General features: G+C 46.0%; 1 protein-coding gene across 1 annotated transcript in view; it reads right to left on the bottom strand.

The window, feature by feature from the left end:
* Positions 1-4,115: 4,115 nt before the first annotated feature.
* Positions 4,116-26,281, bottom strand: part of PARD3 (par-3 family cell polarity regulator) — a 673,340-nt gene continuing 651,174 nt past the window's right edge. Inside the window, exon 25 of the mRNA XM_027121750.1 lies at positions 4,116-4,272. Coding sequence (XP_026977551.1) covers positions 4,131-4,272 — 142 coding nt within the window. The 3' untranslated portion in view covers positions 4,116-4,130. The remainder of the gene's footprint in view (positions 4,273-26,281) is intronic.

Below are 26,281 nucleotides of genomic sequence, written 5' to 3'. Positions count from 1 at the left end.
TCTACAAATAACAAATGTTGAAGAGGATCTGGAGAAAAGGGAATGCTTGCACACTGTTAGTGAGAATGTAAACGGGTGCAGCCGCTACAGAAAACAGTATGGAGGTTCCTCAAAAAAATAAAAATAGAACTACCATATGATCCAGAAATTCCACTCCTGGGTATATATCTAAGGAAAACAAAAACACTAAACTGAAATGATATATGCACCCCAGTGTTCAAAGCAACATTATTTACAATAGCCAAGACATGGAAGCAACTAAGCGTCCACCAGCAGATGAATGGATAAAGAAGTTGTGGTATATATATAATAGAATACTACTCAGCCATAACAAAGAATGGAATTCTGACATTTGAAACAACATGGATGAACCTAAAGGGTATTAAGCTTAGTGAAAAAGTCAGAGAAAGACAAATACTGTATTTTATCACTTATATGTGGAATATAAAAAATAAAACAAATGAATAATTATAACAAAACAGAAAGAGACTCACAGATATAGAGAACAAACTAGTGGTTACCAGTGGGGAGATGGAAGTGGCAGAGGGCAAGATAGGGGTAGGGGATTAAGAGATACAAACTACTATGTATAAAATAAATAAGCTACAAGAACATACTGTACCACAGGGAACTATAGCCATTATTTCATAGTAACTTTAAACAGAGTATAGCCTATAAAAATATTGAATGGTTATGTTGTACACCTGAAACTAGTATAATATTGTAAATCAACTATTCTTCAATTTAAAAAAGAAAAGAAATTAGCTGAAATTAAGAATTTGATAGCTGAGTTGTTTCTCAGATTAGACAGAGGAGGAGAAGGGGCCAATAAACTAACCAAATGAGAGGGAAAAAAAAAAAAAACCCTAAAGTCTGAGAACCACTAAGTTAAATACTAATAATAGCTATTATTATCCTGGTCTATGTAATCTCTCCACCTAAAAAATGAACTCCCCCTTAAAAAAATCCTGGGGTCTCTCAAGACTCAGTCTTTTTTTTTTTTTTTTGCAGTACGCGGGCCTCTCACTGCTGTGGCCTCTCCCATTGCGGAGCACAGGCTCCGGATGCGCAGGCTCAGCCGCCATGGCTCACTGGCCCGGCCGCTCCGCGGCATGTGGGATCTTGCCGGACCGGGGCACGAACCGGTGTCCCCTGCATCGGCAGACAGACTCTCAACCACTGCGCCACCAGGGAAGCCCAAGACTCAGTCTTTTTGTGGACTTGCATGCAAAGAAACAGCCTGATACCACAGTCCATGAAGAACTATGTTACAGCAGGTATCATGACAATGGCAGGGCACGACTCTCACAGAATAGTTTACCCCAAAAGCAACCCCAGTGACTCTTCAGGCCTCACTCTCACTCCTCCAATTTTTCTACTCTCAAAACCATATGTATCTATTAAAATTCTTTCCCTCTCATGCATTGAAAAACACAAGCTGCAAAAGAAAGCTTTGGAGAGTTGGAGAAATGTGACTATGAGCTATATACTAAACCTTACTATAGAATTATTAGTTTAGTTGTGTGTGACGATAGTCGTGTGGTTATGTAAGTAAATGCCCTTCATCTGAGGGGACGAATTCTGAAGTATTTAGGGGCGAGGTGTCATGACAGCTTCAACTTACTTTCAAATGGTTCAGAAAAATAACCCTATATAAATATATTTGTGTGTGTGAAAGTGAAGGAAAGTAAACGTGGCTGAATGCTAACGATTGGTAAATCTAAGGTATGTTTGGATTATCTTGTAACTGTCTTGTAGATTTAAGTTGCGGAGAAACAAATCACTTTCTGTTCTTCTTGCTGCCCTCTCCCCACCTCCCATGCCCACCCTCCAGCTGGAAGTGACCACCTTCCTTGACCACATCAAACCACAGACCCAAGGCCACCATGCTTCCCGGTTTCCCTTGCAAGCCATTGAAGCAACTAGAAGGATAGTTGTCTGCTCTCACATTAATTTTCCTTCAATAAATTCCACCTTGTAATGCAGGGATATGCTTATCACTTAGTTTCTAGTGAACAGTGAACTGAAAACCTCCAGAGTGTATTGCAGTCCCAAGGGACTAGAGAAATAAAAGCCGGCAGACAGTCCAGGGCACTCTTGGATCTGATTCCATTTTTAGATGGATGTGTAGAGACTACACTGGTATCTCTGGACTAGATGGGCCATGAGAACAAATATCTCTTACTTACCACTAAACCTACTCATCACTGAAATTCCTTCTCCTCCACCCACGGTTCTCCAGTTCTGGATTAGCTCACAAATCTCTTAGCATCACATGGCCGAGTGGAACCCTCCTGAATGGCAGAGGTTTAACAATGTTCCAGGAAGCATCCTGTCCCTTGCATCTGCCAGTGGGATCCCAACCACCATGTGATCGAAGCACTTTAGAGCTCTCAGGACACCAGGCCCAAAGTTCTCAAAATCAACGGGAAAAGTGAGAGGCTGTATCCAGCGGCATCCAGGGGCATTACGTAAAGCAGGCAGCTAGAACTGTGTAGAGTTCATTGGCGCTAAGTCAAGGCTCGTTAGCAACACGGTGATAAATGTCACTGTGGTCAAACACGTTCTGCTTGTGTGTGTGATACCAGAAAACAACACTTCAACGTAGACCTTCATTGAAGGGGTTGGGTCAGGGGAGAAAGAGGCTGGTCCCATCACGACAGCAGAGCCTTCTCTGGCTCCCCTCTGACTTCACCACTCAGGACCTCAGGGGTGCTGGAACTGGGGGACTTCGAGGTTGCATAACAGCAGAGTCCCAAAGAGGCCAGTGGAGGTAGTTTGATGTAATACAAACGTGACAGACATAAGTGCATTTGAACCTTAGCTCCACAGTGACCAGAGCTTGATTCGGAGTTTCTATTTCATCTGAAAATCAGAAGTAATAACACTTCCAGCTTTCTGTGTGGAAGAAATCAGAATACGGAAGGAAAGACCCCAACACGGGAGCTCTTCTGACCTTTGTTGATAACAGGAAATGGCTTTCCCAAGCCCTAGAGAGCGTTACTGTCAAGAAGAGGGCTGTCTCCCGTGCCCCTCCAGCTCACCAAACAGGACCCCGTGGCAGGAGTCCCAAGCCCCGAGGCACAGCACTTTCTGTTCATTTTTCTGGACACCCCTCAGTTCATGGAGCTGACATTTGCAGGGCATCAGCTGCATGACATGTGGGGGTGACTCAGGCTGGGCCATGGGAGGGAGGCACATGGGTGAGCCAAACCATGGCCCTTCCTCAAGGAGGTTCTATTCCAGGGTGTCTGGACAAGCACAGAAAGACACTCATGGTGTCAAGCAAGTGGAGGGCCATGGCGGGGATGGAGCAAGATACCACGGCCAGTTGACGGGCAGATGGAAGCCTTCAGTGAGGCTCCCCAAAGAGGGCTGTGATTTACGTGGGCCCTGGAGACGGGCAGGGCTGTGACAGATGGCAGAGGGTCGAGGAGGGAGCCGGAACAGCTGGGGCCTGCTTACACAAGGGCCGGCAGTCTGCTGTGGGTTGGTATTACGTGGACACGCTCACATCCGCTCACTCCACATGCAAACACCATTCCTCAGTTGGGAGGTTCTGCTTGATTCTTAGGGTCATTACAAGGTACAGAGAAGCACAGAGCATTTAAACCAATGCTCAGCAGTGCTCTGCCCGAGAAAGAGAAGCCAACTTTTCACTCTTGCGAGAGGAATAACTTGGGCTGCTTTTCTTAGTTAAACAATTGTAGAGCCAGCAGGTGCCGCAAGCATAAGGGAAACCCAGAAGAAACACTCATGGCTGGAGGAAGGCATCCCCAGGAACCCTTGGTGAAGGGTTCTGCAGAGGGGTTGTTGCCAGTGGCCAGAGTTGCTTCCCAATTCTGAACATCGGAGAGGCCAGCCGACGTTGGCTAGGGCACTCTGGCTGTGGTCTGTGGCAGACAAGAAGCCAAGGACCCGGATAGGAAGTTCACAGGAGGGAAGGTGTTCTACGCTTGTGACCTGAGGTCAGCCGAGGGTGAGAGTCATAGGATGAACTGGTCCCAGTCAAGCAGGGGCCTCATGCTCTAGTCCCCTCCAGACCCACGAGGCTAGTGCAGTGCAGCATCCTGGAACACACACCTGGAGATGTGAGCAGGAACTAAAGGGACAGTAATCCTGGAGCCCATCTACCACTGAACATAATTGGCAATCCAAGCTGGGAAGGTCACCCTCGCCGCCCCGCAGAGAGGCATCCACCAGACAGCACAGGACCATCCCTCTGGGTGGCAACTACCTTGTTCTGAGCATAGAGGCACTGTGCTGGGCAACCTGGAGAAAGAGAAGCGTGTTTATCACATTAGTACCAGCTGGCCAGAAGGGTCCCACCATTTCCACACTGTTCATCATTCAACACAGATTTCAGTATATGACGATCTTAACACCGACACCCGTATCTGCGTCATCACTTCCACACGGTGAATTCCTAGCAGGGACGTGGGCTGTGTAGCCGCCTGTTCATCCCAGAGGGTGGCAGCCACCCAAGCCCTGGAATGTTTTTTGGTGGGAACACTGATGAGCAAGTAATTGTTAAACATCTTAAAAATCTTTCCTGTAACAGGTTACATGTAGATTATGTTAAATTCGTAAGTACAATCCTTGTCAGTTTGTCTCATTTATATCCAATCCTAGATAAAAGTCCCTTTTCTCTATGGTTTCCTGTCACCTATTATTTTTTAATCAGATAATCTGACATCAAACTACACCAGTGTGGAAGAAAGCCGATGAACAGAAGGGACACTGGGCTAATTTCAACTCGTCTCCTGAAGTTCAAATCAAGGTGCTGGACGGAACAACCGGTTACGTTCTTTGGAGTCTCAAATTCACCAAGATCAATAGCTGTACTTTCTCACTAGCCCCCTTTATCTCCAATCTGTCTCTCCAACTGCAGCACTGTGTGTGATCAAAGAGTGAAGGACGGCTCCCCAGACCCTCAGAGGAAGGTCCTTGTGGGACTTGTACCTTGAACATGCTGTCAGAAGGAGCAGTGACAATGGCCCGGCGCTGCTGACCTGGGGGCCCTGTCTCCGGTTTCACCAGGGAGACACAAGGACAGACAGCTGCTCCAGGCATGTTTGTGTATATGTAAATATCCATATACTCACTCCAAACTCTGAGAGCAGTCTGGCCATCTGCCACGAATTCAATGTCTCAACCATCCAGGAGCGTCGCAGATGGAGAGACGGAGTACGCACCGCGCATCTCCGCCCCAGTCTCAAGCACGCAGACCATCCCAGAGCTACATTTCTGAGCCTCTGAGATTTTCCCATCCCATGATTACAATAAATAGAGAGTACAATTCAAATGAAATGTTGTCTTATTGTGCCATTGTTCCTAACGGGGCGGGGGAAACGCCAAGGCATTATTAACAAGACAAAGTTGAAAATGCCCAGACAATAGGATATCCAGACAGCCCTCCCTCGCCTCCAAAGCTGTTCTCTAAACACTACCAATAAGTCTCCCCCTCAGATCCAAATCAAGAGCCCATTGAAAGACTTCCTTACTTCGGATCTCAGAGACAAAAGCGAACAGCCCAGCAGTCTCCAACGCATCCTACTGTGCCTCCTGCTTTCTCCCCGGCCCCACCCCGAAGTCTCCCTGCCTTAGCTGCTCTTTATTTCCCTGGATTCTCAGCACTGCTGCCTTGTTTCCATAGAATCACAGAAGTCAAAGCTAAAAAAGACTTTGCACGATTTTCCCCTTCACACAAACCCCAAGGGCAGAATGTTACCAAATTCCTACACTTAGATCCACAACAGCCTTTCCTACGGGGAGTGGGGCCTGAGCGCGGACAGTCACACGTGATTACTGAGTCCTGTCATCCACTCGGAGAACAGCATTGGGCTTGGCAGGTCTGAGACGGCTGAGGCAACGCTCTCTCCTTCCAAAAGAGCTTCCACCCCCCTACTCGGCTCTCATTTCCTGCTCAGGATTCGATGCCTCAAGTTCATGTATATTTCTAAGCCCTCTCATGGCAAACTCTACCCATCACTAATGTGTGGAGCATACCCCACGCCAAGAAGCACTCAGAGAGATGGATGGGGCAGGAGACAGGGGGGCAGGCGAACTCCACGAAGCTTTGTCCCGTCTGTGCCACGGTGTGACCTTGGGAGCTGCCCAGCTCACGTCAGGCCAGCAGGAAGCTAACTGTTCCAGAGATGACGATGCTTCAGAGCATCTGTCTTGGAAGTTGGTTTCCTGTGACCCAGTTATAGGCCTTCCCTTCCTTCCACTAAACCAGAAAGTGCCTGCCTCCTGTACTGGTCTTTTGGGGTCCGCCTTGACTCGCTTTAAAGGTTCAGTTAAGTATCAAGGTTCGGTGACATGACCTAGGTCGTCCCTTCAACATCTTAACACTAAAAGTATTGCCTAATGGCAGAAAAGTAGGGCGTTGAGAGCTGGCCGGTGCAAGAAATATTTCAGAACCCAAATTAGTGATGGTAGATGACCATCAACTGCTGGGTGGGTCCTTGTGTTTACTCTTAAGCAATAGAATCAAAACATTAAGTTGATTTTCCACAGTCTTCCCATTACATGATCTTTCCATCACAGATGGGAATGACAAGTCTCTCGGCCTAGGCGGTAGATCATACGTAGACCATAGGGACAAGAAAATGTTCCTGGACCTTCCAGTCTATCAGTCTGGCAAAGTGGGCACGTCCTTCCTACTGGACAGGCTCACTCGGGCAGCTGTGCCCACTGACCCTGTCCGCCAACGGGGACCTGGTTCACACACAGAACCAACACTTGATCATGAGCTGTCCAATTTCACAACTGTAGGAGTCTGCTCTCCACACCAGTCTGAAAATCAGCCTCGTTAAGAACCATGATCAGATCTATCGATCCCTTCTCTCAGCATCTCTTCAAGGGAGTCTCCAGATACACTTGACGGAGCTGGATTTAATTTAAGCACTTTGCTGTCTACAGATCCTATTAAGTTAGCTTTGTGAACATTATGACACGAAGGTCTCAGCTTCCCTAAGGAGAGCTGAGCCCCAGTGTTCTTGATGTCTTGCATTTCCCCCAGCTTGAGGAAGGATTGGGGCACATCTTTCCCTCATTTCCAGGTGAGCCCTGTGTTACTGTCACCTGTCTCACACCACGTACCGTGCCATCTTGCCACCCAGATTTCTCTCCCTGACGAGCAATGGCTTAGAGTGGTCTCACTCCCAAGACCACATACCCACCACTCTCACACTCCATCCCACTCTGAGAAGCAACTTTCCTGCCCATATAGAGAGAAGATTAAAGCAGCTTGAAGGATCCACATCTCCTTCCTACTGTGTTTTCACCTCTGGAGAAGGTCTTTCTAGCCAACGTCTGCTGGCCTGATTCTTTGACAGTGGGACAGAGTGGGAATTATGAGTGTGCAGAGGAGATAGATTTTCAACCCCTTTATTTTCTTGAAACTATTTCCTCTGCTAGTGTGAATGGAATTGTTTAAATGATAGCTAAAGCACAGCAGGAAAATAATGTAAATCTAGTGCTAGGAAGTTCTTCCCTCCAGGCACCATTCAAAAGCCAAACTCATTTGACGGAAGATGCAGGGGTTCAAAACAGTTGAGAGGTCACTTGCTTTGCCTTGCGTAATCACATCAAAGAAAGAGAGGCAAGTGTGTAGGGAAGGAACTCGGAGACCCTGGGCTCAGAGCGTGGAGCCGTGAGTCAGCCCCAGAGACACCCACCGAAAACGGGCATTCAGACTCGTCGAGATGATTAACTGGGGGCGTGTGCAGGTGAAGCTCATGTTGCAGATGCTTTCGGAGTATTTTGTCATGTCATTTGTTCCATTAAGATTTGTTTAAAAGAAGAAGAAGAAAAAAATCCAGGAAGCTAATGTCAACAGGTAAGAGGATTTTAAAAATACCATCCCTCCCCCTTCAAGTGGCATTGCCTAGATCAACACTTAGCCATACATCAGGAATGCTTTTGAAACAAATTATGTGAAAACAGCAGTCAAAAGTTCCTATTATTTCAAGAAGCTTTTTCCAAAATATCTACTTTGATTTCACACTTCTGAACACAAGGAGCCACGGTGGTATTTTTAAGTGGAAGCTTGTTCTGAAACGGATGAGTGGTGTTGCCATGAAACAGGAAGCTGGCGAGCCGCAAAGCACAAATGTGACCTGGAACAGCGACTGCTGCAGGAGGCTGTCCCCGCTCTAGTAACACGTGACGTGGGGCAAGCCTGGGTGCCAACCCATCCCAAAGAGGTACACATCTGAACAGCAATGGGCGCTAGAAGTCCCCTCCAGGTGGGATGGTTGCAGTAAGACACAGAAAGCACCAGAGATTAAAGTGAGGTTGAGTGAAATCCTAGTCTTTCTTTGGGGTAATACTTCGCTTGAAAAGGACTTTTGCTTTGCTTTGTTACTTTCCTCACCTAAAACTGTAATCCTTTCCCACTTCATCAGTAGAAAGCATTGATGGTTGTGAAAGTTTTGTTTGTTTGCTGGATTTGAGAAGCATAAGCAAAGAACTGAGAACAGTAACAAGAGCAGTAGAAATGCCATTGATGAACAACGTGAGGCTGGGGAAGGAAACCTTTGTTCCTGGTGATCAACTCGAGAGCATCTTAGCTCTGCGGTTTCTGTCTCATTCCAGGGATGGGGTTGACACCAGCTCAAGTTTCAGGGTGATTTGAACTAACTGGGACAATCTTTCAAACTAAGGAAAGGCTTGTATTCCAAATCATAAAAAACTGGTATGGTCCTTCTTATTCCAACCTTTTCTGAACTACCCAGTCCTACAGATATTAGGTGAGACAAAGCAAGGGCTGGAGGGAAGGGGTCACAGTGGGCCAGAGTGGGGTGAGGAAGCCAAAGAGGATGAAGGGGACATCTGCATAGAAGGGTCACCTGCAAGGGGTGTCAGGCAGTGGTCCAGCCCAGGGGACGCGAGCCCTTGTGGGGTGAAGGGTGTCCACGTGGGGCTGGCTTCAGTGGAGGCTGCACACATCAGACAAACCCAGACTGAGGGATATTCTGCGTGCTACTAGTCTGTCATCTTCAGAAATGTCAACATCCTGATCATTAAGCAAGGACTGAGAAAATTTCCAGACAGAGAGACTAATGTGGCATAATAACTAAGTGCAGTGCATGATTTGGGATTGGATCCTTTTGCTATACAGCCATTATTTGGACAGTTGGTGATACTGGAATGAGGTCAGAGGTAAATTATAGAAATGTGTCATTTCTAATATCCTAATTTTGATGGTTGCATTGTGGTTACACAGAAGAACATCCTTGTTTATAAGAAATACACACTAAGGTATTCAGAAATGATCAACTATTAGGTTGGCAACTTGATCTCAAACAGTCCCACTAAAAAAAAATACTGTATTTGCAACTTTAAGTTTGAGATTCTTTCAAAAAACATTTTAAAAGCATCTTACGGGATAGGTAAATTCTACAAGGATTTTGCATAAATTAATACAGCAGCGCAGCTCTCTGAATAGTGATCCTAGGCCAACAGCATAACAGAAATTTTTCAAAATTTTTTCAAAACACACACATACATACCCTACACACATGCACACACACACACACATACATATGGAGAAGTAACCAAATTTAGCCACTAATCCAAGCTAAGTGAGCTCTAGAAAGGGGACCTTGATACCGAACCACAGAATTGGCCTGTGGTTATGTTCACCTATTATTATAACACACGTGAAGGTTCAAAAGAAAAATGGGTTAATGCAAAGAAGCATTCGCTGTCTCTCCTCTTAATGATATGGTACCCAGATTAGCACACAAGGCTGATAACTCCTTTTGTAATCTATACTGTTAATTCTCAAAGTTTAGGTCACAATAATAGCAGGTACTCAATAAATGGTAGCAAGTGTCACTACCATGTGCCAACAAGGCGTTTATCAAGGGAAATGTAATTACCCCCTAAGTGGTAATAACCTGTCCACCTGAGGCTCAGAGAGGCTGAGGCTCTTGCTCAAGGTCACACAGCTAGAAATGTCATTAGTACTTTCTCTCCCTGACCCTGGATGGAGGCCAGATCGCCCTCCCTCCCAGGTACCCTTCACTCAGTTGCACGAGCCCTACTCCCTTGGTAGGAAAGACCTAGAAGAAAAATATGAAGGTCTTTTCAAAAAGAAACCCTTTCTCCATCAGAGCACCTTTGAATTGAGCAAAGTCACTTCAGTGTCAAGACACATCATCACTATCCCAACCTGGGAAGGAGACAGAAGATGCAGCTCTCCCCTCCCTCACTGATGGAATCACACGGCAGCACCGGGTAGCAGCCTGAGCTCTCCCTGCCTTCCAGCCTATGTGCCGTCGGAGGAGACAGGCTTGTCCCCACTGCTCATGGTGGATGCACGCTACTTGCTGTCTGATTCCTGCAATCGGCCATATCACTGGCTTAGCTTCAGAGTAAATGTGATCGGGCAGAATTTGACGGCCTCACCCTCACATGGCTTCTCTATCCAAGCAGTTCTAAAGCCTGAACACACCAGGTCTTTATACAGCGCCTGAGCAGTGCCCAATAACTAGGAAAATTGTTTGCCATTCTGTGAGATGTACTTAGATCTTACATTAAGATCTACTTAAATCTTACATTAGCTCTTAGCAAATTTCCAAAGGAAAATCCCTACAGCCGTTGTTTTTAAAAAGTCTGTAAACTGGATACTGGATTTTGGCCTGTATCTTCATGTCCCGCTTTGATAAACAAGCAGTTTGCATTAACCCAGCAATAGTCCTTGGATCAGCTCAGATATTGGAGGACACCATCAAGTAAGTAGGGGAAATAAGTATGGGGATTCTGTAGGCAGTGGGAAATGGGAAGAAAAGCGCGGCAGGAGAAAAAAAAAAAAAAGAGCAGAGCTTCACAAAAAAGGGTAGATTATTCACCGTACATCATCTTATTAAAAAAAAAAAAAAAAAACTTAAGTGATGCAAAATGGACTCAGTTTCAAGAGTTACCTCCCGAAGACGAATGGTCCAATCCGTTCACACATTCAACAAAGATTTATCGAGAGTCTGCTACTTATCAGGCACCGTTCTCGCCTCTGAGCATACAGAGATGAACACGACAAACAAAATCTCTGTCCCTGTGGAGAATCAATCGCTCATTCACTCAACACATGGTTATTTGCTCATATAATACACAAAGCCCTGGGCTGGTGTCGCTTGCTCCCTTATGGCTCTTCCAACCCCAGCTCCGTCCAGCTACTTAGCTTGTTAGGCTGTGTTGGCCACCCATGATCACTGCCTGCCACACGGTCTATTAAAGAAAAAACAGTAAAACTCTTCCTTTCTCTCAACTAACCATACAGAAGTCAGGAGTTGACAACTGTGATTTCTCTTTCAAAGAGGAGCACGGTGATACCAGCCACCAGCCATGTAAAGCTTGGGAGAATTTTTTCATGAAGGGCAGCTACCGAGTTGTCCTACAAGGTCATTAATGAAAACCAGGCATCTCGCTTACTCTATCTGGATACTAGCATCACCTAACTGCAAAGCTTTAAATGTTCCAGAAAGCAAAGCTAAGATGGCTCTCCCCTTTGCAGCCTGACTAGAATGAAACCCACCACCCACCTGTTCCCACGGCCGATTAACTGGCCAGCCCGTATCCCGCCTGGGTGCTGTGAGGTAGCTTTCAATGAATTCCACTGTTTTTATGGCAAAGACAAACTTCTAGAGTTGTCAGGGATTTATTTCAGGCCCTCCTTATGATGGGAAAGAAAAGCCTCCCTATTTGTACAAGCCGCTGTGTGTTTACAGAGGGATTCTAAACATACTGCCAACTGGATGGCATGGAGCTGGCCTAGTTTTGACAAGAATCTTAATTAGTAACACCAGCAAAAATCCCATTTAAACCAAAATTTCATGTTCCAAAAGCTTTCATCTCAACTCCCCGAAGGCTTATGGATGATTATTTCTGGAACAGTCTAGAGAAGAAAGAGTAAGATAATCCCACACCATATATTTATCTCATTATATCTAAGTAAAAAAAAAAAAAAAAAGATTCAGCCAACTCCAAACTCACAAGTTGGAGCATGAGAATGAGTCCATATAAACACTGATGGTCCAGAATCTCGGGTTTCCTTGAGAGGTCCTTCTGTCTCAGGAAGGAGTTTACCAAGAGCCCTCATCTGCTTTCCTGGCCAGGCCACAGGAAAACTCAGTTCTCCAAACTTGGCTAAGGAAGGGCATCTTCAGTTACAACAACTTATCTGTTTTCTAGGTCAGCATTTCTCAAACATTAATATGCATGTAAACTTCCAGGGGATCTTGTTAAAAATCAAGGTTTTGATTCAGAAGGTCTGGGGTGAGGCCTGAAAACCTACATTCTGGAAGCTCCCATACAATGCTGATGCTGCAGGCCCGTGGACCACAACTTTGAGGAGCAAGGTCCTAAGTGATGACAAGTGTGAGAACTTGTTACCACCTTATGCAGAAGTGGCTCCCAACGAGTTAGAGGGAGGATGCAGTGCTGGAGAGCAGAGCCTGGAGGAAGAATGTACTCTGGTTCTTGGACCACTTAGTCCATATGCGGCCCCATCCAGCCTCTCACGGGAGATGTTCCCCAACAACACATCACCTAATTCTCAGCAAAATTCTTCCAATGTTTTTTCTGCACACCCATCCAGGGATGCTCAAATTTTATGCTCTTGAAGGATGGAGAATTTCAGGTGTCGCTTAGCTTTACTATATAGAGTCTTACTTTGGGGACTTTCTTCACTAGTACAAACTGGCTGACCTGTCTTCCTCCCCATCTGAGCTGACCTTTGAGGAAGGGACCCCACCTGTCCCCAGTTTAACAGAGCCTCACCTAAGACTTGGGGCTGCTGGCATCTGTAGTCCCGAGATTTCCAGCATCTTTTCTGCTCTCCACATGGCCCTGCACTGCAGGTTGCTACCTGGTCAGTTCTGCAAAGGGCAGGCTGACTTTCACAGGAAGGAACTGCCCTTCAACCCCACCCCTCATTCTCTTCCCATCCAACTATTTACTTAACTAAAAGACAAAGCTTTTCAAATAAAAGTGTTTTCTTAGAGCAAGCAAGGATTAAGATAGAGAGTGTTGATTAAAATAAAAACAAAATGATTGATCTGGAAAAAAAAAAACAAGTAAAGAAAAATAATAAAAACAACCATTCATTAGTATGTTCAATGACAGAAATGTGAAACTGCTGACTGATTTTGGTTTGGGTTTCTGCTTCCATAGAGGATCATGACGGATTCTTCTTTGCCCACATTTCTGGGGCCCCAAAAGATAAGCCCATGTGAAGGGATGGGCCTGCTGCACAACTGTAAATACTTAATGGCATTGCCAATTAAGATGGCTCTTCTCCTGACATTCCAGTTTTTATTAAATTCCAAAAAATCTTTCCGTATGTGGAGAAGCCTGGTTTAGGGAAAGAACACAGATCCAGGTTCACTGTGAAACGTTCTGAGCTATAGGCCTTGAAACTCAAAGAGAGGTTTGGAGACCAGTAGCTCTGGGATCACTTGGGAGCTTGTAAAAAAAAAAAAGCAGAATATCTGGCCCATCCCAGTCCTACTGAATCAGAATCTGCATCTTAACAAGATCTCCATGTGATTTGTAAATGTATTAATCTTTGAGAAACACTGCTGTAGCATTCCAGTATTTATGTAATATGACATTTTGGCAACTCTCATTTGAGGCAACTTTGTTTGTTCAAGGAACCAATCCCAGAACTGCAAATGAACTGTTCACACAGCTTGCAATTCTAGCCTGCAATCTCTAGTGTGGGAAATAAGACCCAGGTGCCCCCTTTTCAGACAGATTCTTCTAAAGAAAATGAGAGTTTTGTTTTAATGGGCATGAACAGTCTAAATTGTCTTTGAAACTATTTTTTAGGACAGACAAAAATGTCCACAAATTCTACTAAATGGATCATTACTGATGCATTGAATTTGACCCAACCTCACATGATATTTGTGCCCAAGTGACCCAAAGAGTCAAAGTGGGGACTTTGTGTCCTGGAGCAACGAGGGTAAGTAAACTCCTCTCCCACATGACTCCTCTAGTCTCTTACTCCAATGGTCATTCTCTCCTACTGACCACTCCCAAAGCACATCTGGGATCTTAGTTCCCCGACCAGGGATCGAACCTGCAGTGGAAGCATGGAGTCTTAACCACTGGACCACCAGGGACGTCCCATCCCGAAGTACTTCTTACGTTAGTCATTTCTCTGCTCCAGATAAGGAATAGAAGTGCATGATATTTTGAGGAATAGTAAAGTGGGCTATTTGGACCAATCATACTGCTGAAAACAACCAAAATTTGTGGATTAAAATAAAGAAACTGCCTTCTTAAAGAGGTGATAAGGTAGAAAGGAATCTGTAGCACATTTGCCAATCTGGGCAAACATGAATTTTCATCCTGGGAAGTTCATGATGGAGGAGGATACAAATCATAGTCCAAAGTTTACAAAAGATGTGGTGGCCCCCAGATAAGCTAGAACCCAGAAGAGGGCAGTCTTAGGGTAAAAGTGAACCAGAAGTAACCAAAACCTAAAGATTGGCATCCCAGTTCAGACTACCTAAAGCTTTACACTGGGTTTAAGTGTCTGAGACTGGTAAGGCCCCAAGAACCCAGCAGAAGCAAACATAAACCGCTTGTGAGGTAGGATTGCCTCACAATCTTGGACTTCCCTGGTGGCAAACAGGGAAGTGAGACACCATGAGTAGCAACCAACAGAAGCAAGAGGCATCAGAAATAAACTTCAGATAGTGGATTATCAGACACTAATTATCAACAGAGCGCTCATTTTCTTAAATAGTCAGAAAACAGTATCCAGACTGCAGCACAGGGAAACAAAAAGACGGAAAATATGGAAGTAAGGGTAAGAGGCATAGAGAACAGACTGATAATATCTAATATACATTTTATTTGATGTTTCAAAGCGGGAGAAGAAAGAGAAGGGGGGAAGAACCAATATTCGAGGAAATAATAATGGAAAAGTTTCCAGAATGATGAAAGATGCCAAATTACAGATTTAAGGAGTACAACAAATCCCTAGTAGAGTAAATAAAAAGACTCACACCCCCGCATATCACAGAGAAACTGCAGGAAACTACAAGCAAAGAGAGCATCTAAAAACAAGAAAATAAAAAAGGGTATGGTTAGAGTGACAGCTGACTTCTCAAAAGTAACAATAAAAGCTGAAAGCCAATGGAAAAATACCTTTCATGTACTGAAGAAAATCACTGTCCATGTAGAATTCTATAGCCAGTGCAACAATCTTGCAAATACGAAGGTAAAATACAAATGAAGATTTTGTCACCAGCATACCTTCATTAGAGGACTTTCTAAAGCAGTGTTTCTCAAATTTTTCATGGTGAAGAACCAGGTTTTTTATTTTGTATTTTTTTAAATGTTCAATCTGTCATAGACTTGGACCTTTGGTTTATTCCTTGCTCAACAGGTCAAGTACACTGATCATCATGGATATTCGGCAATGCTAAATTGCTATACAAGTTTTAGATTCTCAATTTCTGTACTTTGTGGTGGTAACTGACAGTTTGAAGACTGGCAATCTTTATGTGGACTACACTTTCAGTAGCACAGTTTTTAAGAATGCACTTTAGGCAGAAGGAAAGTGATCCCATATGGGTTGTCTGAGATACAAGAAAGAAAACACAGTCAAGAAAGTGACTGATCTTGTTGAGGACACATTGGTAAACAATCTGAATGTCAAGTTTTACATGGGAGTAATTTCACGTCTCTTTTTAAATTAAGTGAAGCTGAGTTAGCTGTGGTGGCTCATTAAAGCAGTTTTGCAGCCCAGCTTTTGACACGTGGCAGGAAAGAGTGAATCTCATTGCAGAGAGGGCGAGAGAGAGAGAGAGAGAGAGAGAGAGACTTTCCCTCCTCTTTTCAAAATCAAATACATTGTATAATGATGCAAAGTCTTTTAAGGATTATTACCTTTCCCTGATGATATAGGTAATTGTGAAAAACCACTTGAGAAAATTGCCCTAGAAAAACCTACTAAAACAAAATTTTAAATCAACTATATTTTCTCTCTCATATTATCACGAGTAGCAAACTAAAACAAACTGTGGCTGGGTGATTTAAGTTACGGAGTTCTCAAGTAGAGATCCGGTTGGGACATGACAGTATCAGAAGTGCTTCTCCTTTGATTGCTTTAATAAATAATAATGTCACAGCATAAAAGAGACATTTACAAGCCAAGTCTAGTATTCTTAAAAATAACGAGAGCTTAAAAATAAGATTCCGACTGCTGACTACTGAGGAGTTTATTCTACCAACTAAATCAGAAACTGGCATTCCACTATTTCATGTCTTTTTTATGAGTACCCAAAATACATATTTGGATCTCATCTTTTTCTTTCCCTTCTCACTAATTAATTCCTTTTATCTTCATACATCATTCCTGCTTCCCACTAAAGGCCATTCAACTGTGTTTAAGGTGTATGTGATCTTATAAAATATATATTCTTGTAAAATGCATACTGTTTTGTGCACAGGTATCTTTATTACATGCAAATAGCGTTGTGTTATATATTTTTAAAATCTGGATGGTTCCTTATTTCACTGACTCATAGATTCACAGAAGTTAAATTGACCTTTGAAGTCAAATCCCTCCTTCCTCCCAAGGTCATCCACAGGACAACAGGCTGGATATCCAGGCTGGCTTAAATAATCTGAGTAACGGGAATCTCAGCCTGGTGGGGGGGCCAATTCCATGGTGACAGTCAAGTTCCTTCTTCTCACTAACACCTCACCCTCAATGCCGCCCATTGTAGGAACTCTGCACCAGGACCCACAATGGCATCACGAAACAGTGGACACCTCACAAGGGACCGCTCTGCCATCTAGTTTCCCAGGCTGACACTTAGGAATTGGTTTTTTTAAGATCTACTGACTTGTATTAACATTGCTTCCCTCAGGTCATTTCCCTCTTCAGAATCCTTCCTCGGCCCCTCCATTTCCGCTGCACTGTGATTCCATGGCTCTCCCAGCCCCTTACACACCCATCTGTCCCTCTTTGGCGCCGGGAGGCCAAACCTGCTGTGTTACATCAGGTGCTCATCCCTGGCTCCTGTGCACGCTTTGCTGGTTCCGGCCGTCGTGGCTTTGTTCACACTGCTTTTTTTTTCTCCTGACACCTTTTTCTCTCTCTCTCTTCCCAGACCCAGGTCAACTTCCACTTCTTCTGCCGAGTGTTGGAGACGCACACTGAGAGAGGGGAAAAGTCCGTGGCGAAAAGCAACCCAGGCAAAGTAGCCCCTATACAGGAAGCTGACGTCCACGTGCCCGTGACTGCTCTCTGTTGTAAAGAACGGATAACCACTGTAGTTAGTTTAAGCCATAAAGGAGTTTAATATAAGGCTACCAAGTAGCTCACAGAATCTATGATCAGAACTAGGGAACAAGGTTTGGCAAATGGACTGGAAGGCGGAGGATGTGAATAGAGCCACGTAGACCACAAAATCAACCGGTGCGTCGCCGGTATTCCCACCATCTCCCCCACCGGGAGATCCTGGCACCAGCGCCGGTCCCTGAGGGAGGATGGAGCCCCTGGACTCCTGCACCGTGGATGCTTTTCCATCTCTCGCCCTATCTTTAACTCACTTCCTCAACGTTCAGAGTCCAGGAAAGAACATCTGACTCCCCAACCTAGGTCCTACCTAACCCCACTTGCTAGGAAGTAAGGAGAGAGAATTAGCAAGGGAGATGCAAGTGGGTTTCTGGGAAAGCGCCCCTGGAGCTGCTTGTCCTTTTCTTTACTCTCAGTTAGACTGTGGACATAATGGCTGGAGTTCCTGCAGCCATTTTAGAAAGCTGAAGATCTCAGTCATCCTACAGCCAAACAGAAAGACAGGAGGAGCTTGAGTCCTGGACTGCTTGCCTCTGAGCTGTTTTCATATGAGTGAATAAACACTTAATTTTTTATGCCATGCGTTTGGGTCTCTTAGCCCAGCAGTACTCATTCATTCTGTGGACAAAAAGGAGCAAAGGCACCAGGGAAATTCAGAAGCCCAAGCTGGGGAGCAGTTGCAACTGTTAGAGAAGACGGGCAGGGAGAAACAGAGCTTTAGCTGCCGCCCTCCAACCTGTCCCCGGCTCCCAGGGGACTGGGCTGCCAGTCACATCACCAAGATGGAACTTAGTCTAGGGAACCAGAGAGCATCCAGTCTCCAGAGCTTTCATACAAAGCTAGAGCCGAGCTCCAAGAATGTATAAAATCACAGTGATCAGTACACTGTGTAGCCCAACATCAAGGCTGCATGAACAGCCAAAGAGATTTAATGCCAAGTTGCTAAAGCCCTCTGGTCTGGAGTCAGAGACCAGGGTGAGGGTTGGCCATGGTGAGTGGTGAAGCGGGATGCTGAGGCCTTCCTCTCACGTCCCTGGCACAGTGAGGAGCCAGGTCCTCACAAAGAGGTCAGCCCATAATATCTCCTCCCGTGAGAAGCTCCCTCAGCCCCCAGCCCCGGCTGATCCCCTCAAAGTGGCAGAGGAGGGGGGCAGTGAGGGCCTGCCATCTGCTCAGGGCTAGAGTCCTGGGGGAAGGGGAAGCAGCTGACTGCCCCTGGCCCCTGCTCTTGGAAACCCATCAAGGAATCTCCATCTGAGCATCTGTGTGGCCCTCCTGTACTTGACCCGTGAGGACTGAAATCTGCCCACCTCACTGACCCCACCTTGGTCTTGTCCCCACCATCCCAAAATGGCTGCCACAGCTTGCAACATCAAATCTGTATCCCAGCCAGACTTCCCTTTGTGTCTAATTGGCCAGAATTAGGTCACATGACCCAGCTGCAGGAGAGAATGCCAAAATCAGTGCATGGCATTTTTTCAAGACTTTTTGTGAGCAATGGCTTCTGCCAGCAAAGAAGGGGGTTAGAAATGGACATTGAGTAGACAACCCATGGTACGGCCACAGGGACAGAAGCTGCTGCTCTAGAAAGAAGGAGCAGCTGCCATTTTAGGCCCTAGAAACTGTCAGAGGCTTAAGTCATGAGAATTTACCAACAACATGCTTAAAGAAGGTGGGGTGGAGAGAATCTGTTGTTTTCTTTTCCCCAATCTTGAAGGTCTGTCAGTCAAGGTGCACTATGCTGTCGTTGGCCAGGGGGTGGGTGTGTAGTCTTGGCTCTCAGAAGTGACTCAGATGCTACAGGTCACTCAACGTACCTCCACCTGCCCCCTTGCACGGCCCTTTACAAAATCACCCCAAGCACTGTGCTTGCTACAGTGCAGAAGTCCCTTCTACATGGGAATTCTGGAGCTATCCCTTAGAGCAATTGAACAAATTACTCTCTCCTGACATTTGAATCTCAAAGTAATAAAAAGACAGGAAATGGTTGGAGCCACTGTATTCTGATTTAGGTGTCCTTTAGGTGCGCTCATACCGGCTCTTCTGCATCCCTGGTTGTCCAAATAGTTTAGATATATTTGCCGCTCAGTATTATTTTAATAAACTCTTTTTCAGATTAAGTTCAGCAGAGTTGCTGTTGCTTGCACTTAAAGAACGCTGGCTGTCACAGATGGAATACTACCTGCTAGCAGGGGAAATAACTCTTTTAAAAAACAAAAAACAAAAAACTCCAATTCTATCCACTAAAAGGTGTTTGAAAGCCAACTTTTGGACTACTTTGTTGTTATTCGGGCCACATTTCGAACACTAAATTCAGCCCATCGAGGTGAGAAACAAAGCATCTACTTGAGGCCTCGTGCTAATCGACACTCTCAACCCCACCCGTGCTTGTATCTGATTTCTCAGCAAACAGATGTGAACCCACCTCGTGGCCCACAGTATCCGTGTGCTAGAAAAGTGCCTGGCAAACGATGCATGACCCTCCTCTGTCTCTAAAGTAAAAGAACACATTGATTTTATCAGGGCTTTCAGAGCTAGGATTATTTGCCAGTTTCTCTTACTTCTGCCTAGAGATTCAGTCAAACAGTATCTCTCAGTTGTGAAAAACAAAATAGAGAGCAATTACTATTAGGAATATTAAACTTTAATCTTTGCTTTTTAAATGACACGAAAGTCCTTTCCCCAAAGGGATCTTCTATCAGGTACCTGTTCTGAAGAAGCCTCAAGGAGGCTTCTGTTAAGCAGAGATTATGAGATCAGGTCCACAGTAGACAGCCAGCCCGATGGAGGTAACGATATTTCATAGCCCGGCATCAAATGAATACGCCATTATAATGATTTGATCATTAGGAGAGTGGTTCACTCAGACGAACAGCCCGCAAGATACCAGCCTATAAAACAAAGCTGACTTGGGCTCTAGACACAGGTAGCTCCCTGAGGGGTCACGCCTCAGACCTGGGGAGGGAATCCTGCGTTTGCAATCACAAAGCAGCGCCTCGGCACCCAGTGAGGAAAATCCGGGAAGACACTTGTGCGGTATGACGTGCCCACCGTGAGAAATGGCCCGATTGTCACCTTGGCCACTATTCACCTGGCTCTTGTCACCTGGCTATTCTCCCGACATCTGCATGGCATATTATTGTACTGTGGCCACTCAGCTCCATGTTCAGTTAAAAATGGGTTTCTTGGCGACCAAAACAAAATTATTTTGCAGCCAGAGGAAAAGTATCTGATTAGCAGAAAATCCAAATTCCAAGTTCTGAATCAGGACTTCTCCCTATACACAGGGTCTGCCCTGTATGCGAAGAGGTGTCTGAGGCCAGCACCCTGCACGAGGCTCTCCTCCCCAGCCGCAGGCGCCCCTCAGGGGGTCGGTGCCAGGTGGAACAGTGGCACCAGTGCTGGAAAAGAGTGCCTGGGTGGGGCTTCCCTGGTGGCGCAGTGGTTGAGAGTCCGCCTGCCGATGCAGGGGACACGGGTTCGTGCCCCGGTCCGGGAAGATCCCACATGCCGCGGAGCGGCTGGGCCCGTGAGCCATGCCGGAGGCCCCGCCCCGGAAGGACCTGAGTACACGCACTGTCACAGAGCATCTGCAAGGCCCAGATTGCCCCGGCACTATCCCAGGCCTTCTTGTACTTTCTCTGTTCCTGGAGCCACCTCCGTCCTGTGCTTCCTGACGCCATTTTGGGGGGTGTAACGTGAGGTCCTCAGAGCTCTGCTCTTGCATGGCTTGACTCCCTGCTCCGGAGAGCTGGCAGTCATCCTTATCCTGAGGGAAGTTTGCGTGGCATGAACTTGGTAGTGGCTGTCTCAGAGGAGGGACAGAGCAGGCTGGGATTCTGAGTGAAGCCGCAGGCTGCAGAGGAGACCCATCTCCCTCCCCCTCTTCAGGCACCGTACACTCTGGGGGGCAGAATAGGACAGAGACACTTGGTTTAAGACCCTTCCCTGAACCCCAGATTTCCTAACACATCCCTCCCATATGACTTCAGAACAGCCTATGCTCATTTTTGTGATTTCTTACTGTGGTGGCACCAACCACATCTCTGTGTGTTGAAAATGCCCAGGATCTCTTTTTTAGGGGGATGAGAATTCCTCTTAGTCTTTGCTTATCCCCTCTGTGTCGATGCCTGGCAGGAAAAAGAGAAGATGACAGAATTCAATTCACTTGACACAGCGCAGAGAAGGTGTGTTTCAGGGGACACGATGGGGCTCTTGCCTGCCCGGAGCCAGGACTGGAGGAAGATGGGGGTTGCGACTGAGGATGGAGGTGTGGACTCCGGCCCCTTCCTGGAAGCCAGAGATGAGTGGCCAGGGGGAGAGGGGTGAGCAGAGACCTGGGCAGTGTGCGTGCATGCTCACAAGTTGGGGAAAGCAATCAAGCCTCCGAAAGAAGGAACGAAGTGTGCTCCTCTCTCCCCTTCAAAGGAGCCCTGCAAACGCCAATGGCTCAACTTCTCACTTTTTGGGTTTTATGTCCCTCCCATAGGCTGCTTTTGAAACCCCCAACTCCACCTGGATTAACAATAAGGAAATTTGTCATCCCACAAGGTGGGAGGGAGCAGAGCAGGCAGTTCAGGCCGCCGGCTCTTGGGTTCCCATTGCAGGCTGTGCTGGACACATCCCGGGGCTGCGGCGAGGCGGCCGCGGCTGTTCCAGGCATCATGTCAGACGTGGTACATGGGCTGAACTGTGTCCCCCAGATTTGTACACTGAAGTCCTAACCCCCAGTACCTCAGAATTTGACTGTATTTGGCGATTGGGTCTTTAAAAAGGTAATTAAGGCAAAACAAGGTCATTAGGATGGGCCCTAATCTGACTAGTGTTCTTTTTTTTTTTTTTTTTTTGATATGGACCATTTTTAAAGTCTTTATTGAATTTGTTAAAATATGGCTTCTGTTTTATGTTTTGGTTTTTTGGCCACAAGGCACGTGGGATCTTAGCTCCCCGACCAGGGATCAAACCCACACGCCCTGCATTGGAAGGTGAAGTCTTAACCACTGGACCGCCAGGGAAGTCCCCAGACTAGCATTCTTATAAGAAGAGGCAATTGGGCCACAGACGCACAGAAAGAAGACCATGTAAAGACACAGAGAAAAGACCACCACCTACAAGCCAAAGAGAGAGATCTCAGAAGAAACCAAGATTGCCGACACCTTGAGCTTGGACTTCTGCGAGACAATACACTTCTATTGTTTAAGCTACACAGTCTGGTACTTTGTTATGGCAGCCCTACCAAACACACACGTGGCTATGTCCAGAAACACAGAGGACCCGCTCTCTCTTTCTTGGGATTCTGCCCCCAACAGATGTTGCCTCATGTCTCACTGGCCAGAATCAGGTGTCAGATACCTTCCTGGTCAACCTGGCAAGACGAATGGAACTGGTGTGATTGTATTAAACTCCTCAACTGAGATGGAATGGATATGAGAACGGAAACCTCCAAGGTCACCACAGAGCCGCAGGAAGAATAATTCTCTCTCTGCTTCTTCTTCCTTTGACTCTTATACTCAGGAGATAGCAGGATAGGAAGACCTCAAATATGGGAAATGAAACATAGTAGTATTTATTGTGGCTGATTGTATTTCCCTTTCAAGCTCTTAAAGTATGTAGGTCTATTTGATTTTTTGTAGAAACCAACAGACTTTTACCTTTTGAAATCAAATCTTATTTGAAGAAAGATGCAGCTTCTACAAAAAAAAGGACCACTCAACATTTGTCCTTTGAGGTCACAAGGCAAAACGTTCTTTGTCATCTGTGAAGGGCAATGCACAGTGCCTCACATATAGATGGTACTTGATAGTGAATGAAGATTCCTGGTCACTTGAAGAACTTGCTTTATGAGAAAAAGGAAGAATTGAGTGAAAATCTGAGCAATGTTTAGGAACCAAACAGAAGCAACCAAAGCTAGCCAACAGATTGAAACATTAGATGTTCTCTCCAAGCAATGAATACATCCAGGCTTTGATTGGCCCCTCTGCCCAGAAGCGACTGTATAATTACTTTGCAAACAGGTTTGGCGTTTGGTCTATTGGGGAAGATGCTGGATATACTAACCTGCTATCCCCACGCACGACGGTGCTGGAGTTATGGTCTCAAAGCGTGCCCTGCCCATAGCACCTTAAACAACCACATTTAAGATAACACAGCCCTTCTCCACAGCCAGGTCATACTGGATCACTGAAAGACAACCGACCCGTGGGCGAGCCAATGTCTCTGTTGGTCAGTGACATCCACCTCAAAAAATATGGGATGTGCTTATCAGATATCTGAACTGTGAAACCGTGTCAAGCAAGCAGCAAGAACAGTATATGGGAAAAGACGCGAAGACAAAGCTCCTGGAACAGTGGAAATGATGGTAGATCCAGTCAGTGGAATAGCACCCAGGAAAAAAAGAAAAGGCTGAACCATTCGTGCATACAATGGTATGGATGAATCTCAAAATAATTGTGCTGAGTGAAAAAAGCCAGACAAAAGAGAATACGTACTACATAATTTCACTTATATCAAAGTCTAGAAAATTCAGACTAATCTGTATTGACAGAAAGTATCAGTGGTTTCCTGACAGTGATAGCTCCAGCTTTCACTTTTGTGTCCTTGGCACATACCATGGCACCAGGAACATAGATGCTCAGTGAGTGTTTGTTGAATGGCTAAATGAAAGAATTTTAAATATTCACTTTGCATCTTCTAAAACACTAGATACAAAAGTAGGGACATACCATATGCCTAACATTCAATAAAGGATGGATGAATGGATGGAAGGATGATTGGAGGGATGGACGGACAGATGGGATCCACTAGCCTGACCACACCTGAGTCTGTAGCATCTGAGGCTATAATTCCACATGACCTGGAGTTAGCTTCTGAAATCTCCCCCTGAATGCTTCCCAGTAGCCACAGTGCCCCCAGGCCAGCAGTCCAGACCCCATGCTCCCTCCATGCCAGGCATCATGAGATCCAGTCCACCCCCAGAGCCCTGTTGTGACATCAGGAATTTTTCCAGGCCTTTCCAAATCAATATTTCACCTGGAAAATGTTCTACTTTGTCATGGTGCTGAGTGGAGAAAAATAGAATAAATTATTCCAGTCTGATGCCTTCTTTTTTTCTAATAAACCCCAATTTCCTAAATTATAATTAAAAGGAAAATATTAGAGCACAAACAGCATTATAACATTGAATTGCTGTACTTGGTGGAGTTTCCTCTCTAAATCCACATCAACAGGCAGTTTAACAATAGGAGAAATCTCAATGGGAGTTCAACAGATGAAATTAACACAGCACACAGCTCAGGACTAAAATATTTCTTTGCCCTTGTAATTGCTTGCAGCCACCCTTGTGTAAAGCCCCCATCACATTACAGGATTTGTTGTATGTAAATTGAAGAATAAATGCTTGGTAGCACCTTTCAGCTCTGCGATGCTGGAAATGAGTTTTTTAATAGGAAATTAGATTAGTAATATTTTAGTCAACAAAAATGTGGAAAAATTCTGCATAAAGATGAGAAAATCATTCATGCACAGAGACTTTAGCATCAAGAGTGAACAATTGTTGAAATCTGTGAATGGCTATTCACAAAAGAATTTCTCCTGGCCAAAGTCCAGGGCAGAAAAAAAATGATTTTCTTTATACCTTTATCACAAGATTCCACCACAATGCGCGTTCTAGATAACCATAGTAGAGTCCCTTCCCGCAAGCTCCCAACATTTTGTGTGTAACCTGGAAGCTTAAGTCAGCTGCAGAGGTAATTACGGTCCTTCCTGCATCCTAATACGTGGGATGTGGGCTGCATTGTAAGAACATTAGCTCATGGCCCCTGGAAGGCCAGAGATGGGGATTCACGTGGTCGGGGAGAGTGTCAGGGGGAGGGAGGCGAAATCTGGGGTCTGGTTTCCTTGCTCCAGCAAGGGGACCTGACTGTGTTCTGGGAACCAGGGTGAGATGGGCCTTACCTGTTGTTCTAGGCCAGAAGGAAAAGGGAATTTGATACCTGGGTCTCACTCTCAACCCAGGAAAAGTGGAAGCCAGGACAGAGCACGCAGTCTCAGTGAGTGGGAGAGACCAAGAAAGAGAGAACAGTACTTAAGGGCTGGTCACCAAGTCCCCGAAAGCCGGCTGAGGAATAGTAGAACTGGAGTTCTCATTTTTGGAGACAACGCCTAGAAGGATCCCTGGAGCAGGGACAAATCTAGGTTTTGAAACTAGTGTGTGACACTCACACAGTCAGGGGAGCTCTAGGAAAAGAATAGAAAGTTAAGACTCTCGGGCTTCCCTGGTGGCGCAGTGGTTGAGAGGCCGCCTGCCGATGCAGGGGACACGGGTTCGTGCCCCGGTCCGGGAGGATCCCACGTGCCGCGGAGCGGCTGGACCCGTGAGTCATGGCCGCTGAGTCTGCACGTCCGGAGCCTGTGCTCCGTGATGGGAGAGGCCACAACAGTGAGAGGCCCGCGTACCGCAAAAAAAAAAAAAAAAAAGTTATGACTCTCCCACAAGGCACAAGGTCGTCTTGGAAGGGGCCTTGCAAGGAAGGAGCCTGGAACTGAAGCTTCGTGAGCGGCCCTGTGAGCCCGCCTCTGCCCTCAAGACATCCCTGTGAAAGAGAGGAAGCCCTTTGTGGGCCTGTGACTGACCGTGGCTGGGAGAAGATGGCACCGAGACATGGGTTATCTTTCTTCACCGAGGTTGGGTGGTGCAGAGGGAAGGGGTAGAGTGCTGGGGTCTGGACCTGGTCCTGGACAAGAAACAGGAAACCGCTGGAGGCGGCCATCCAGCCCTCCTCCACCAGAAGCAGGGAGTGGACGGTGTGGGCTCTGTCAACAGGCACAGGCCTGCAGAAAGCTGCCCCACTCCTTCTAAATAGCCTTTCAGAGAGCTGCGCTGAGGCAGCAGCAGGACAGAGAGCCCGGTAGAATAAAGGCCAAGGGAGCCTGAGAAAGGGTGGTTCAGTCTCT

The sequence above is a fragment of the Aethalodelphis obliquidens genome, unplaced genomic scaffold (genome assembly GCF_003676395.1).
Source record: "Aethalodelphis obliquidens isolate GAN/ISIS:26980383/991018 unplaced genomic scaffold, ASM367639v1 scaffold23, whole genome shotgun sequence".
Lineage (NCBI taxonomy): Eukaryota > Metazoa > Chordata > Mammalia > Artiodactyla > Delphinidae > Aethalodelphis > Aethalodelphis obliquidens.
This window is presented reverse-complemented; position numbering and strand designations above follow the sequence as displayed.